Source organism: Brachionichthys hirsutus, unplaced genomic scaffold, assembly GCF_040956055.1.
Source record: "Brachionichthys hirsutus isolate HB-005 unplaced genomic scaffold, CSIRO-AGI_Bhir_v1 contig_881, whole genome shotgun sequence".
NCBI classification, from domain to species: Eukaryota; Metazoa; Chordata; class Actinopteri; order Lophiiformes; family Brachionichthyidae; genus Brachionichthys; species Brachionichthys hirsutus.
In genome coordinates, this window is record NW_027180400.1 from 91992 (window position 1) to 107123 (window position 15132).

A 15132-nucleotide genomic window follows, 5' to 3' on the forward strand; every position below is an offset into this window, starting at 1 on the left:
GGAAGCTGTGAGTACGATGTGTCTCTATGAAATGACACACAGCAACCGGAAGCCCTCACTTCCTGCTGGAGGCGGTAACGTCAATAAGTGTGACTTGTGACTTTTGGTAGTTTCAAAAAGGTATCTTGAACTCAAAATAACAAATATGATGGGGTTTTTTTGGGTGTTTTTTTTCTGAATGCACAAACCTAAACAAATATACAAACTCATAAGCTCAAACTGCAACCTAGGCCTGAAATGTCATCGTGATTTTACTGCTTTGGTAACTTTTCTCAACGTAAACATAAATACATCCGTTTAGCCGTAGACTGGACGATTGCACTCGTCTCACCTACATCAACAGAGACAATGAGTCTGCATGTAAGGTGAGACATCCCACAATAGTCCGTGTGCTTTTTGTTCCTGCAGGTTGATCCAATGCAATGTTTATTTACCGACTTATTGTATTATGGTCTGTAAGGTTTTGGGTGTGGTTAACCTCACAAGCAGGAGGACGAAAACCGAGTGGCATTGATGCTTGGCGGAGGTCGGCGCTCTCTGAGTGCTTAGTTATTACTATATTCCAAAATATATTCAAATAATTGTGTATCTGCATCAATATTTAGCTTTGGGATTTCTACATGTACTGTGTATCTAAGTTTATATCCTTATGACTTTACATCCTTATAAAAAACTGAGTGTAGTGTTAATGTACAAGAATACAAATGGTAAATAAATGTAATCTGCATATGATTGGAAAACAAATGAGACTCAATTAGAAAAAAACTAAGCAATTACAATACTTACAGTATCATCAATATAAATTATTTTCATTCTAAATTCATTTGCTGAATAAATTAATATATTTTATGCCTTTTTCTATTTATCAATGTAGTTCCCCAAATCAGAGCCAAACCAAAACGGACATTTTTTAAATAGCATTTTTGATTACCAGTTCAGAAGACAAAAGATGGAACCCACGCAGATATAAACACTGGTTCTGGATCTGACCCTGAAACTTGAGCTAAATATGACATTTACAGGACCTACAGTATCTATCATCTATCTATCAAAAGTGAATTACATTTGCTTCCACTTTGTGATTTGTCCTTGTGTTAGTGGCTTTCACAGAGAGAAGAAACGAGGACGAGAAATTTAAAAACCATTATTGCCACATCTTTCACAAGCAGCAATTTTGCAAGCACACAGCTTATTTAAGTCATTCTGAGAAATGTTCCTCATTGTGAACGGCCTCATATGAGGTGTGTGAGACGCAACACATAAAGTATGGAACCTTGTGTGTACCTTGAATTTGAATGCATTTGGAGTAGTTTCTGTGTACTTTGAATGCAAAGGATTGTCTTCAAACACATACATGTCCAGAACTGAAGTTATCTAAAGTTATCACATGTGAAACAGAGGAATGTATTCGTGACACCAATTTTTTTTAAACTGATTTAAGACTTCATTCTTCCAATAGACGTCTGATGGGCACTTTTCTTTTAACATAAAACATTTTTTATTCGACTTTTAAAGGACGTGTGACGTAATAATGTGGGCGTTTCTACGTGTTGCGGAAGAGCAGGTGCAACATCACCCCTGGCGTTCAGAAACCGTTCTCATCGCAGAGGTAGAAGCTAACGTTAAGGCTCCGGCTAGGCCGACAAAAGCGTTTTCTGATCGGGGAACAAAGATCTTTGCTCTCGGGGAGTCCGAAGGCCCGTCGACATGACGCTTAACCAGAACAAATCCGAGGCCGGCCTGGTCATCGTCAATAACAGCGAAAGGTAACAGCGAAATGTTACATTTGGAATCCTACTACGGTGGAGGCGTGGCCCTCCGTCACGTGTCTCAGATTCGTTCACCGGGTTGGTCAGGTTTAGTAATGAGAAGTTGTGATTGGTTAATGTAAGAGCGTCAGCGTAATTTACGTCACGATCGAAGGGCGGGTTGTGGCGTCAGCATAGTAGGACTTGTAGCTTCGCTAACAGCTAGCTAGCTAGTGGAAATCTAGCAGGTGACTTTAACCTGTCTGAAGTTTCGCGATCTCTTTGTAGAACGCCAGATTAAATAGAGTGAAAAATAAAGGTTATTTTACGAACTAAGATGTCTCTTAATAATTTCTGAATGCATTTCACGTGACAATTTGTTGTGTCTCGTTAGTAACTACACAAAAACAGCTACATTTAAATGGAAAGTTTATCTTGTATTGCTTTTTGGCGTATAAGAGACGAAATGAAGGGTGTCTCCAGATCGATAAAACAATAGCACCATATATATAAATTGTATAAACGTATGCTAATCAGCCCCCGACGAGCAGCTGATGGGCCTATTTAGTAACTAGACAGCTGCATAATAAACATCTCATTATAAGCTGTGAAATCAAAGATTAGAATCGCAGCGTTTGAGTTATTTTATTGATTGCATGTGGTAGAATTATCCCATGCCCTGTGTTATTGTACGCACTTCTTTCTGTCGTTAGTGTATTGATGAACCAGGATAATGTGGAGCTGGTTTTCTGTGATGCGGACAGCCTGCCTGAAGCCTTCAGAAAGCCCAAGAAGGGCAGCATCTACCTGACCCCATACAGGGTAGGTGATACGATGAAATGCATTGTTGTTGTTGTTTTGATCAGTTTCTATTGGCATTAAGTACATAACAAGCGACTGAATTCTGATTGGCCACATGAGTGCTGCTTCATGTGAGTGTTGTTTCCATGCAGGTGATATTCCTGGCTAAAGGCCGTGACGCGCTGCAGTCCTTCATGATGCCCTTCTATCTAATGAAGGGCTGTGAGATCAAACAACCTGTACTGGGAGCCAATTACATCAAGGGCACTGTCAATGCGGAGCCTGCAGGTAGGGGTGTGTGTGTGTGTGTGTGTGTGTGTGCGTGTGTGTGTGCGTGTGTGTGTGTGTGTGTGTGTGTGTGTTAAGTTGTACCATACAACAGAAGAACATTTTGTGTGTACGTGTGTGTGTGTGCGTGTGTGTGCGTGTGTGTGTGTGTGTGTGCGCCCTTTAAGTTGTACCATACAACAGAAGAACATTTTTTGTGTGCGTGTGTGTGTGTTAAGTTGTACCATACAACAGAAGAACATTTTTTGTGTGCGTGTGTGTGTGTGTGTGTGTGTGCGTGTGTGTGTGTGTGTGCGCCCTTTAAGTTGTACCATACAACAGAAGAACATTTTTTGTGTGCGTGTGTGTGTGTTAAGTTGTACCATACAACAGAAGAACATTTTGTGTGTGTCCCCGGTGACTTCTTTGTGCTGTCTCTCTGACAGGCGGATGGGAGGGCAGTGCCACATTCAAGCTGGTCTTTGCTGCTGGGGGGGCCGTCGAGTTCGGCCAGCACATGCTGCAGACCGCCGCCCAGGGTGCGCCTAAAGTTCAGCGACCGCCGCGTGGAAAACATTTGTGCTGCGATGCTGACGTTTTGGCCGAATGTCCTTCAACGATTGCAGCGTCGAGAGGTCAGCCAGCGACGGCCGGGTTTGGTGGATGCCCCTACATGGCGAACGGTGCGTATGCGTACCCTCCTCCGCCTCCTGCTAACGGGATGTATCCTGCCGGACCTCCACCTCGCTACTCCTACCCCAACCCTCCTCCACCAGGTAGGAGCTTCATTATTATTCGCCTCCACGTCTTTGGAAAGTTGATTACTTTGTGATTACTCTGCCGTCCAGACGGCTTCTACCCCAGCCCTCCGGCCTTTGAGGCTTCTGCTGCCTACATGCCCCCCCCTCCTTACTCTGCTCCTCTGGGACAGCAGCCCCCGAACGACCCTGATCTCCCCTCCTCAGCAGCAGGTGGGTCTCATGAATAAGAAGGTCCTAAATAGGTTAGACGTGTTCTAGGTCAGCGGTCAGCGGTCCCCAACCACCGGTCCGTGAGGCATTTGTTACCGGGCCGCACAGAAAGAATAGCTAATTTATACAATTTCCGTTGTCTCGATTATTAGCGTCTAAAAGGTGTTTTATTTTGAAAAACGACCGGCTTGTCTCCAACGTAACATTCGCCTGTGAATTTTCATGCTTTACGCGATACGTTACTAAAAGCAGACGTGAACTAGCGAAAATTAAATTAAAAAACAAACATCTTTGGAGAGCTTCTTTGTAATGGGAAGAAACGTCTTCGTCTTTTAACAGACAAACCAGGAGTCAGACTTAAAACACGGTTTATCAACAACAGCTGATTAGCTTCGTTGACGAGGCAACGACGGTTCAAAACGGCTTCGGCACATAGAGAAAAGAACCCTGGATTAAAGACTAGGACCCTGGATTAAAACACAAGAACCCAGGATTAAAAGACAAGAATGTGGATTAAAACACAAGAACCCAGGATTAAAAGACAAGAATGTGGATTAAAACACAAGAACCCAGGATTAAAACACAAGAATGTCGATTAAAACACAATAACCCAGGATTAAAACACAAGAACCCAGGATTAAAACACAAGAATGTGGATTAAAACACAAGAACCCAGGATTAAAGACTAGGACCCTGGATTAAAACACAAGAACCCAGGATTAAAAGACAAGAATGTGGATTAAAACACAAGAACCCAGGATTAAAACACAAGAATGTGGATTAAAACACAAGAACCCAGGATTAAAACACAAGAACCCAGGATTAAAACACAAGAATGTGGAATTCATGACACAAAAAAACGTGAACATTAAGGACAGAAGTAATTATTGATACCACAACTAATGGTGAGCAGATACTGGTGTAATACTTGTTTAATAGTTATTGAAAGTGCATAATATAAAGTTTATTAGTAAGATCATATTCCTCTTTTTTTATTTAATTACCCCTCCCGGTCCGCGAAAACATTGCCCGCCATGAAACGGGTCCGTGGCAGGAAAAAGGTCGGGGGCCGCTGTTTTAGGCGACTCCCTCTGTGTTTACGTCCCACTGTCTCCCAGCAGAGGCCAAAGCGGCCGAGGCAGCAGCCAGCGCCACCGGTGCCACACTTCCTCCCACACACGTGTACCTTCCACAGGTGAGCTGCTCTGCACCAATCAGCTGCCGTCTAACTGACGTGTTGTGGGTATCATCTCATATTTAGGTGAATTCTCCTGCGTATGTAAACGCGCTGCCGGACTGTTGAACCTTCTTCTTTCTCTTTCGTCCTCTCCGGGGTTGCCGGAGCAAATCAACCTTCTCCTCTTCACCCTGTCCTTTGCGTCGTCCTCCCTCACTACGTCCATGTATCTCCGCCTTGGTCGACCTCTGGCCGTGCTACAGCTCGACCTAGAAGATACATGGCCTAGTGAATGTTCAATAATAATTGAGTCCTTTTATATGGGGGACGTGTTGGACCAATGTTTCGCTGTAGATTAGATTTAGTTTGAGACATTTTGTGTGTCAGAATAGATTATTGTCGTGTGAAACCGTCCCTCTCCTCTCTCCTCAGGACATGCCTCCTCCTTACTCCCCTCCAGAAGACAAGAAGAACCAGTAGATCTGAAAGCGACCTCACCTTCAAACCTTTGTTTCCAGGAATTGACCCCATTTTGTTCTCATTTCATTTGCTGGGCATCACAAAGTCTTGCGTTTCCCCTCATTGTTCCGCCTGTATCTTCCTCCTCCACCTCAGTCCTTTGTTCGTTCCTCACCCCAGTGCTTTCCAGCCTGAGTTTATACATTCCTTTGACTGGTTACTGTATTGTTTTCAGCTTGATTCTTATCTGAAGCACCTTCACTTGATGGAACCTAGAACTACCGGTAATTGTTGCAATCTCTGAGAGAAATAAAATAGGACCTGGCGGTGTTTTTCCAGGGTTGTTGTAACCTGATGAGTTACTTTAGCATCCATTCCCTTGCAGGTGTCCTGAGAATTATACCCCCACCCTAAACTCTCCAGTCTGCTATACTCTAAAACTCATCTCTAATTTTCTATGACGGAAGTAAATGTTAATTAATTTGCAGTGTTTAATTTTTCTATCATTTGTGTTTATAACCTTTAAATATGTACAATTTGATATTTTCTCGAGAACACTAACAGAGGAAAATGTTGTGTTTGTAGAAGAGCAAATTGCAGGCTGTGGATTAGAGCAGAATCCCTGATCCCAGATTAGCGCAGAGGGAGGGTGACCAGGGCCCTGAGGGATTATCTAGAAGAGGACTCACCCATTCATATCACTTCCTGCCTCGTCGAGCATTGGAGAACGCGCGTGGTCCGACCCGCAGCCGGCCTGCTTCACTGTTCATTCGGCTTAAAGAACAAACTGGTTTTCAATGTTTCTACTTTTCGTGCTTTTGAAACTCTTCGTTATGAGATCGGTTTGGATCGCCTCCGCTCTTCTTCCTCTGTGGTCACTAATCTGTAAACGGCATCTGTGGCTCATTCTTTGCACTTTCAGAATGCTATCTATGCATCAGGCTCCTCGTGTGCTGTTTATTTAAACTAATTTATTAACTAATGTAAAATGGCTCAAGTAATTAAACCAACGCATGTTTCAGCTAATGCATGTGTGCATTGGATTGGATTTTATTAAATGGATCTTTGTGTAAAACAAAGCAGCTTCTTTATTCTACGTTCAGCCGCATAGTCTACTTTGAACACTGCAGAGTGCGCCAGGATGAAATAAATATATTCCAGTATTGTGTACTGTGGGTTTTTTTTTCTTAAAGGATTTTCCACTGATATTCTGTTTTGCCATTATCAGTGAACAACCAGTAAAATCTGGAACCCTTAATTTCTTTAAGTGGGTCAATTTACAAATTTAACAGGACGTCAAATAAATCTTTCCCCCACTGTAAATGTGCTTTTCCTTGCCTCAGCGACGATTCCTTGTTTCGGGAACATCTGTCATAGCGGTTGTTGCTATCACGGGATGAAGTGAGTGAGTGTGTGTGTGTGTGTGTGTGTGTGTGTGCGCGCATTAAGGAATCGTGTTCCATTTACCCGTGAGCCAACCTGAAATAAACGCATATTGCTTTTTATTTTAAAGAAATGAAAATGTAGTTTAAATCCCATCAGTTCTTGAAAAAGGAAAACAAGAAACTGAAATGGCTTCTCGACATGGAGTCGGCTTGTGTCTGTCGGCTCATGCGGAGCAGAGGGTGATGCTGACTCCCTCTCCTATCCAGCAGGCGGGGAACAGCTCCTGGGCGAAGGCGCAGTGGAAGGCGTGGAGCCTGGTCTGCCCGTCGCCGTAGTAACTGAGCGTCCCCGCCTCGTAGTCCAGCAGCATCCCGATGCGTCTGTGTTGGGAGTGGCCGACCAGCGTCTCCCGCCGGCCGTTGTGCCAGGCGCTGAGCTGATGCTCGTCCAGCTGCAGGCTCCAGGACAGCTCGTTCATTCCCACCATGCACCTCTTCCCTTTCTCCTTCCTGGGAATGGCCTCGTAGGTCACCTGTCAGCCGGATGGGAGGGGACGATTTGCAGCGCAGAGAAGAAGAAAATGTGTTACACACCAAGACAAACGAAATGTTGCATCCATAACTACAACTGCTAACTTTCTGTAGGCTTAATATTAGCATGATATCGGGTTACGTTTCTCTTTTCATTTAATTATCTCCTCGTCTGCATTCCGTGGCAGGAAGTTTGGGGCCTTTACTCAACCCGTCCAAAGCCGTCAGCATGCAGGCGTGGTTCTTTACCCCGAGGTAGGCCCAGGGCTTGGACACCTCCAGCTCCCAGTAGTGCCGTCCACAGGTGAAGCCCTGAAAGCAGAGAACCTGCCAAGTGTGATCGAAGCGGGCTTCATTCGGAGGGACACGGCGTGGCCCAGAGGTCAAGTGCTCCGCCCTCCGGTTCTCCTGAGACAGAGACAGGTGACTGTTGGCTGTGCGAGGGTCAAAGGTCAGAGAGCATCGGTCCGTAATAAGGCAGAAAGGAAGCAAGACGTGAGATATAACCTCTTCCTCTGCTACGCTTCTGCAAACGACTCATGATCAGCAGAACCACAGACCAAGTTTAGGCTCAGAGAAAACTCACAAGCGCTCAAGCCCTCTTTCCCAGCAGGACGGCATGCAGCAGCCGGACTGGGAACCACAGCTAGAACCGGCCTCTTATCTTGAGGAGAACCTGGAGACCAGTAAACAAGAGCGTATCAGAGAAGAGGCACCGGTGCGTCGCGCTGAACCTCGACAGAGGAAACAGAGATTACTCTCTTGGTCCTGATCCACGGCTGTGCTCACAGCTTTGTCCAGGTCCTCAGACACCAGCTTGGAGACCCGGGACAGGACTTCCGTGACGCCGTTTAATCGATCTTGAAGGTTTGTCGTTACGTCTGTGGGAATGTCCATGAGCCGGGGAACTTCTATGACCATCGATTCCTGCGAGGAGATCAAGGATTTCAAGAGGACTTGAAGACGGTGGATAACAAAGAACGCGCAGTCATTTCTTTTACACTATTTTTTATCTACTTTATCAAGGTAACCATGTGGTTGTTGAAATTATCCATTATATCAAGATATTTCTTAAATGAAATGAAAATAAACTTTGCTGTTTATGGTCTGGTTTACTTCGGTGGTTTTATGACTCCATTAATTTGTTTCCTGTTTTCGTGTTTTCAGTTCAGCACACGGATAAGATGATGAACTGACAGGACGACGTTTACACAAGCGAGATGTGATGAGGCACCGGAGAATTTCCCTTCCATCTTCCATCTGGATCATCACCAAAATGTAATAATCTGTTCCTGGTAACATTCCCAAAATCCCAACATCTCCTGAAGAATGTATCCAGAGTATCTTGCTAATAGAGACAAACACCAGCGATTACATAATAATAAAATATAAAATAATAAAAGCTAATTTCACACCTGCAGCTTGTGCATGAGAGAAATACATCAGACATCATTTGTGAAGTTGAATATTTGCTGGTTCTAACTCACAAGCATACGCGGGTGCAGCTTTTCTTCGTGCCATCAGAGAGCTGACATTTATTACGTGAGAAAACAAACCCTGATGAGCTCCGTGTCGGAGAGGTCGCTCGCTGCTGCTATCTGCTCCCGGCACTCTCGGAGTATCTTGGAGCGCTCCTCCAGTCCGGCGAGCCGGCCCTCCGCCTCCCTGAGGGCGCTGCCCTGTTGCTCCTCCATGAAGAGCTCCGTAGCTTCCTGCTTCTCAGACAGTATTTTCAGCAGGGTGGAGAACTTGACATTGACCCAGGCGGAGGTCTGCTGAAAAGCCACCTGTTGATGGACGATGCTCAATCACACGACCGCTTGGAACGCTGTCCGACACCATCAAGCCATCGTGCACGCGTGTTGAGGAATACGTTGAAGCACACAAGAAAGAAAACGTTTCTGTCCGACATTCACCTTGGCTTGACTGATATTCTCAGCCAGGTCTGTGATTCTTTTTTCCGTCTCCCCCGCGAGTCTCCCCACCTCCTTGCTCTTCCTTTCCAGCAGCAGCTGTACACAAAAGACGACACGATGACAGAAACACAGTCATATCTGATGCACTGGCGGTCCTTGTGGTTGCATTGTGTTACTACACCTTCTGACGTTCCGCTTCAACTTCCAACAAGACCTTCTCGTGGTTCTCACAGGCAGAGATGCCACATTCATGGCATACGGACGCTCTGTCCTGCTTGCAATAGTAAACCAGTGGCTTTTTATGGAGATGGCACAGCAGCACGGCTCTCACGCTGTCACCTGAGCTCACGGGCAGCTCTCTGCAGGGCGCCGCGGTGCCGTTTGCATCCTCGGCCAGGACGGACAGGGACACGTTACGCCTGAGAGGAGGCCTGGCGTCAAACTTCTCATTGCACATGGGGCACTGAATCCTAATATCGGACTTGATCTTCGTGTCCCAGCACTTGGTGATGCATGCTTCACAGAAGGTGTGACCACAGGGGATGGTTACAGGGGTTCGGAAACGCTCCAGGCAGACGGCACAGTTTAAATTTAAATTCTGGGAATCCATCCCTGAGGAAAAAAGAAAGGGAAGGGGATGACCAATATCAAATCAATACCAATGTATCTGTACTTCCAAATGACAATAGAGTAATATCAATCAGCAGCTTAGCTCTGTTATTACAAGACATTAACTCCTACATAGAGACACAATTACTAAAGCAGAAGGCGAGTGGCTCAACCATTAGCCGCACACACCACACGTTAACTCAAAGTAAAGCCAAAGCTAGCTAACGTTAGCATGGGACCAAGCTTGATGTTAGCGAGGACGCAGCGGTTTAAAAAAAGATCCTAATGGCTTAAGCATTCATCGCCCATTTAAAAATATCTGTTCTTACCGCTTCAACAGATGTATGTATAAATATACATATATATGTACACATAGGTACAGCATCTGTGTGACCATTGAGTCTCATTTAGCCCTGATGACGGCAAACGCATAAAAATGATGCCTTCAGGTGCTATCCGGAGAATTGTGATAGTCGTTCGTACAATATATTCAACTCCATTGTATTTTTTTTTATAATGTAATATTAATTAATATTAATTCGCAGTTTAGTCTTTCGCTACATTCTAGAAATCCTAACGCGACACTTTGGTCTTACAAATACCGGTACTCGAAATATAACCATACAATTATTACACACCAATAGAACTATTATGTTATGTTATAAATAATGTATAATATTGATTTATAAGTTGAATACTTGAGAAAAATAATACATTAACAAATTCAGCTTCACGTGTTAGCCTTGCATGTTACCATTATGTTACGCTTGAAATCAGAAGGCAAAACAAAAAAAACCAATGTGCTGTTTCTGGTCTTTGCGGGCCACCGTATTAAACAAAACAAAACAGGAAATGATCGTTCCAAGATGGCGCTGCGCTGGTTTTCTGTCCCTGCTTTGAGATCTGTGACAGATCTAGGGGTCAGTAATGCGAGGACAATTATCACAACAGGTATCATATCGATTTTGTACTATTGCATTGGGTTTTCCTTTGGGTTTTGGTATTGCATGTTTGTTTTTCAGGTTATATCACGTATAAAAAGTACCCCGAGGCCTGCTGTACCTGCAGTCCATTGCATGCAAGTGGCCTGTTGACGTGAAGTATAGTCTACAATGGCCACAAAGCTTTGTTACGTTTGGCAAAGAAATGGAATTGAATTGTGGATTTTAAGCTCAGTTCTTTTATTTAATTACCGTAGCAGTAACATTACAAGCAGCATTAGAGGGCGATATAAAACATGATATTAAAGCAGCAAAGAAGTACAGATTACAAGTACAAAAGTAAACAAAGGAATACATATTTAAATTATAAGTATATGCAGATAAAAACAGTTGCTTGAGCTTGTATGTAATGTTACTGAATAACGTCTAGAGTTGTTTCCATCTTCCAGCGCTCCTGTGCAGACGGGTTCCTAAATTGGGTCCGATGCCAAATGAGGAGATTGACGTCGAGAACCTCGAGTCATTAACGAAGTATCGCAGTTACACTCGTTACTTGAAACAAGCGGAGGAGGCGAATAACAAACCTGTTTGGTGGAAGACCTACAGGGGCTATGTGCTCAAAGCTAATCCTGAACACGGTGAGACATTAATATTCATATTTGGAGGTGTTTAAAAAGATCAGCCAAGAGTTTTATTTTGTTATTGCAGGTGTAGAGCGAGTGGACATTGGACTGCCGCACTACCAACCCCGCAGGACCAAAACTGTGAGGGAGAGGAAGAAGGAGATGCAGGACAACAAGAAAAATATTGATCTGGAGAGGGCTTGTCGTCTGCGCACCTGTAAGCGTGGACACACACCACAAAGGGGCTCCGTAAGCTTTTCATTGATGAGTGAATACATTGATTCACTTTTCTCTCTTCTCTTTGTCCAATCAGTTAAAATCCAACTCGATCAAGTGCAGGAAATCTGGGAGAAGACCAGTAGTCCGTTTGATATCAAGCGACTGGCAGACCACTATGGAGTCTTCAGGGATCTCTTCCCCATGGCCTACTTTCACCCTCAAGTCGCACTCCACATCTGCTACAGCCAGGACGATGGCGGCCAGGTGTATTGTGGGAAACAACTGACACCAAATGAAGTACGCTCGAGGAATAGAAATGTTGTGATGCAGTCGCTGATTACTTCTGGGGGTCAAGGCCACCTAAAAGTTGAACCATCTGACTGTATTCTTTGATTTGGTTTTGTCTGTAGGCAGCATCTGCCCCTCAGATCAGCTTTGATGCAGAGGAGGGCTCCCTCTGGACTCTTCTGCTCACCTGTCCAGGTAAGTTTTCTTTAGACTGGGGTGATTTGCAGCTCTCGGTACTGAAAGGATTTCAGGAATGAATCGACAGGTAGATGAATTCTTTGAGTTTACAGACGTCTTACATTAATAATCATTTTCAGATGAGCATCTGCAGGATAACGAGGCAGAATATGTCCACTGGCTGGTGTGAGTACTTCGCATGCTTACCAAGTTTCTTTTAGAGGGAGATTTATTCTCACAATAAAATAATACCTGTACGTCTCATTTAGAGGGAACATGCCAGGTGGAGCAGTGCAGGCTGGGGAGGAGCTGTGTCACTACCTGCCCCCCTTCCCTGCCAAAGGAACGGGCTTCCACCGCTACGTTTATGTCCTTTTCAAACAGGAGGGACCCATCGATTTCCAGGAGGATATCAGGCCGTCGCCATGGTGAGCAGCGCAGTCAGCTGGTTTGTAGTATGAAGCATAACTCGGTCAATTCTCCCTTTTCTAGTGATTTTAAAATATCTAACCGTTTGGAATGATCGGCAGAAGAAAAGCTCAACCTGACGGGCTCATTCATGATACCCGTCTTGTGCCCGTCTGCTAAATATTACACGACAGCCATTAGTCTGTTATCTTAGATTGACATAAAGGCTGAAAGCAGGGGGGCGTGGCTAGCATGGCTGATCGAAAGTACAAAGCAAAGAAACGAGCTACAATGCGGTTGTTTATTTAAACCACCTTGCTTTGATGACCTATTGTCAACGATCGGGATGCTCACTAACAACAAACCGTGGCCAGAGGTTTGAAGGAATGAATTCATCTTATGTGTCTGTAATTATCCCAGAGATCTGATGTCTCATGACACATTTTTAAATGAGCTACAGGTGATGGTCATTGGATTTGACTCGTTTTCAGATTTAATGCTAATGCTAATGCTAATAACTAATAGATAGAGCTCATCTAATAAAGGAAATATTGACAAAAACAAGAGGATGTGCTGAACTGTCCAGCTTTTCCTTTGGTGAATTCTCTGGTAGCTTTTTAGCTGTCGATATAATGTCTGTTAAAATGCAATGAAGATATAAAAACTAATTAAGACACCCCAGCACAATAAATTGAAGTGTGTTGCCTCTGCCCCCCCCCCCCCCCCCCCCAGCCATTCTTTGGTGGACCGTACATTTAAAACGGTGGATTTCTACAAAAAGCACCAGGACCATTTGACACCTGCAGGTCTGGCGTTCTTCCAGTGCCAGTGGGATGAATCTGTCACCAACACCTTCCACAACACGCTCAGTGAGTTGCTCTAATGCTCACAGACACAGAAAATCATTTCAAAGACTGACACGTATAACTTGATGAATAATGATGTCTGTCCATTGTCTCTGCAGACATGAAGGAGCCGGTGTTCGAGTTCATCCGTCCACCGGTGTATCACCCTCCACAGGTCAAATACCCTCATGGACAGCCCCTGCGCTACCTGGACAGATACAGGGAGGGACAGAAGGTCACCTATGGGATATATTGACTGTGGGACATTCGCTGACATATTTATGTGACATAATAAAGCATTTTTCAACTGTGATGTTCCAGTCTTTTTGATGTGTCAGTTTACATCTAAAGATCTTGCGTGTCCAACTGTATTCACTTTCACACCAATATGGTGGTTATCTTTATATCTTTATCTTAACAGCTGCACTTAATAAATATTGTATAAATATCATTACACGTGAGTCTGGACAGGCAGGGATGTAAATGATTCAGTGGCACCGTGAGATTGGTGGGGCTATCAATGGGAGAACATGCCTCAGATTGAGTATTTGCACCAGCGATGATAGTTAGATAGTTCTAATCATGCAATTCCTAGAAATATAATGTAAATCATAAACCCCCCTCAAGTAGTTTCTGCACGATAGGTGGACATTATAAAGATAAAAGCTCCAAAGTTGTGACAGCAATACGCTTCTGTACATTTCCATCTTTGCTCCTAAATTAATTTTCTCTTCCCGGCCTCATGATTATGATGAAATGAAAGTTCAGCAAAACTGTTTGCTGTTGAGAAGTTAGAGTTAAAGAGAAATAGCACAGACTGCTTGCAATACAGTTTTAAACCACTAGAAGTCACCCCCCCCCCCCCCCCCCCCCCCCCGCTAATTGTATTGCACCTTTCAGTTTTTAAATGCTTTTTGAGATTTAATAAAAGTTTTTTTTATTCTTATTTTTACAAACAATAAGAGAGAAATAAAAATGTCTCGTGTTTTATAGTACGACATCGACGACCTTGTCAGAGGAAGCGATGAGTCTGCCTCCTGTGACGTCAGAGTCAATTAGAGTTGATCGGCATCAGCTGCGACGCCGCGGAGGCTTTATTTGGTGCGGAGTTCTGTAGCTGCACAGCTTGTTCTCTGTGCCGGAGGTGATGGGAGCTGTCGGGACCTTGCTGCTCTGTCTGCTGCTCTCCGCAGGTTTGTTTTTATGTTCCTTCCGTTCCAAGCATGTGTTAAATTATCTATTTGTGGGTGTTGTTAAAAACAAACAGCAAGGCTAAGTGGCTTCAGGGAAGTTATTTTTGCATGTTTCTTATAGATCAGGTGAGAAAGATGTTTAAACCGGATGCGCGTTGTTCACAGGTTCCTGCTCGCCGGTTGGTGAAAACCACCAGAATGCGCCAACAGGTGATGAACGCGCAGTGACGGGTATGTGACGTCATCTGTATCCAGATCGTCTCTCTTGAGGCCTCTGTGAGGTCGACAGCTTTTACTTCATATTGCAGAACTGTCACCCGATGAAGACTCCGTTAGGAAGGCCCTCGCGTTCCTCCAGACGATGACCAAGCGGGATGCTGAGGGAGGTGAGGAAGACCTCGTAGTTTGTTTTCTATGGTCCTCGTGATGTGCTTTATCGGGTGTTGTAACTCTACTAGAACACACGAGGGCTGGCAAACTAAAACACTGCCCAAACGGAGGGTCCCTCATCCTCAGCAGGTGTATTTCACCGAAATGTTTGCTACAGGTGGAGTTTACTTTACAGCAACTTCCA

General features: G+C 44.3%; 3 protein-coding genes across 5 annotated transcripts; 2 read left to right on the forward strand and 1 right to left on the reverse strand.

Annotated features, from left to right (window-relative positions):
- Positions 1-1621: 1621 nt before the first annotated feature.
- LOC137914659 (WW domain-binding protein 2-like) lies at positions 1622-6746 on the forward strand. Of its 3 annotated transcripts, none has more exons than XM_068758176.1 (8): positions 1622-1766; positions 2462-2570; positions 2702-2837; positions 3263-3355; positions 3443-3592; positions 3665-3787; positions 4906-4982; positions 5397-6746. In XM_068758176.1, exons 1-8 carry the CDS (start codon positions 1708-1710, stop codon positions 5442-5444), a joined length of 795 nt encoding a protein of 264 aa, XP_068614277.1. In that variant the 5' UTR covers positions 1622-1707; the 3' UTR covers positions 5445-6746. The 3 variants fall into 3 exon arrangements, with proteins under 3 accessions (XP_068614277.1, XP_068614276.1, XP_068614275.1); XM_068758175.1 differs by having other exon boundaries at positions 4909-4982; XM_068758174.1 differs by lacking the exon at positions 5397-6746 and having other exon boundaries at positions 4909-5160.
- A 258-nt stretch (positions 6747-7004) lies between these two features.
- LOC137914658 (E3 ubiquitin-protein ligase TRIM65-like) lies at positions 7005-9868 on the reverse strand. The gene is made up of 7 exons (XM_068758173.1): positions 9437-9868; positions 9256-9351; positions 8896-9126; positions 8098-8266; positions 7926-8015; positions 7589-7806; positions 7005-7341 (listed from the first exon to the last, which is right to left on the reverse strand). The coding sequence occupies exons 1-7, from the start codon at positions 9863-9865 to the stop codon at positions 7033-7035; spliced, it is 1542 nt and encodes a 513-aa protein (XP_068614274.1). The 5' UTR covers positions 9866-9868; the 3' UTR covers positions 7005-7032.
- An 852-nt stretch (positions 9869-10720) lies between these two features.
- LOC137914664 (large ribosomal subunit protein mL38-like) lies at positions 10721-13660 on the forward strand. The gene is made up of 9 exons (XM_068758180.1): positions 10721-10815; positions 11255-11443; positions 11514-11645; positions 11742-11944; positions 12058-12130; positions 12253-12298; positions 12382-12540; positions 13253-13389; positions 13485-13660. Exons 1-9 carry the CDS (start codon positions 10731-10733, stop codon positions 13619-13621), a joined length of 1161 nt encoding a protein of 386 aa, XP_068614281.1. The 5' UTR covers positions 10721-10730; the 3' UTR covers positions 13622-13660.
- The last annotated feature ends 1472 nt before the right edge of the window (positions 13661-15132 follow it).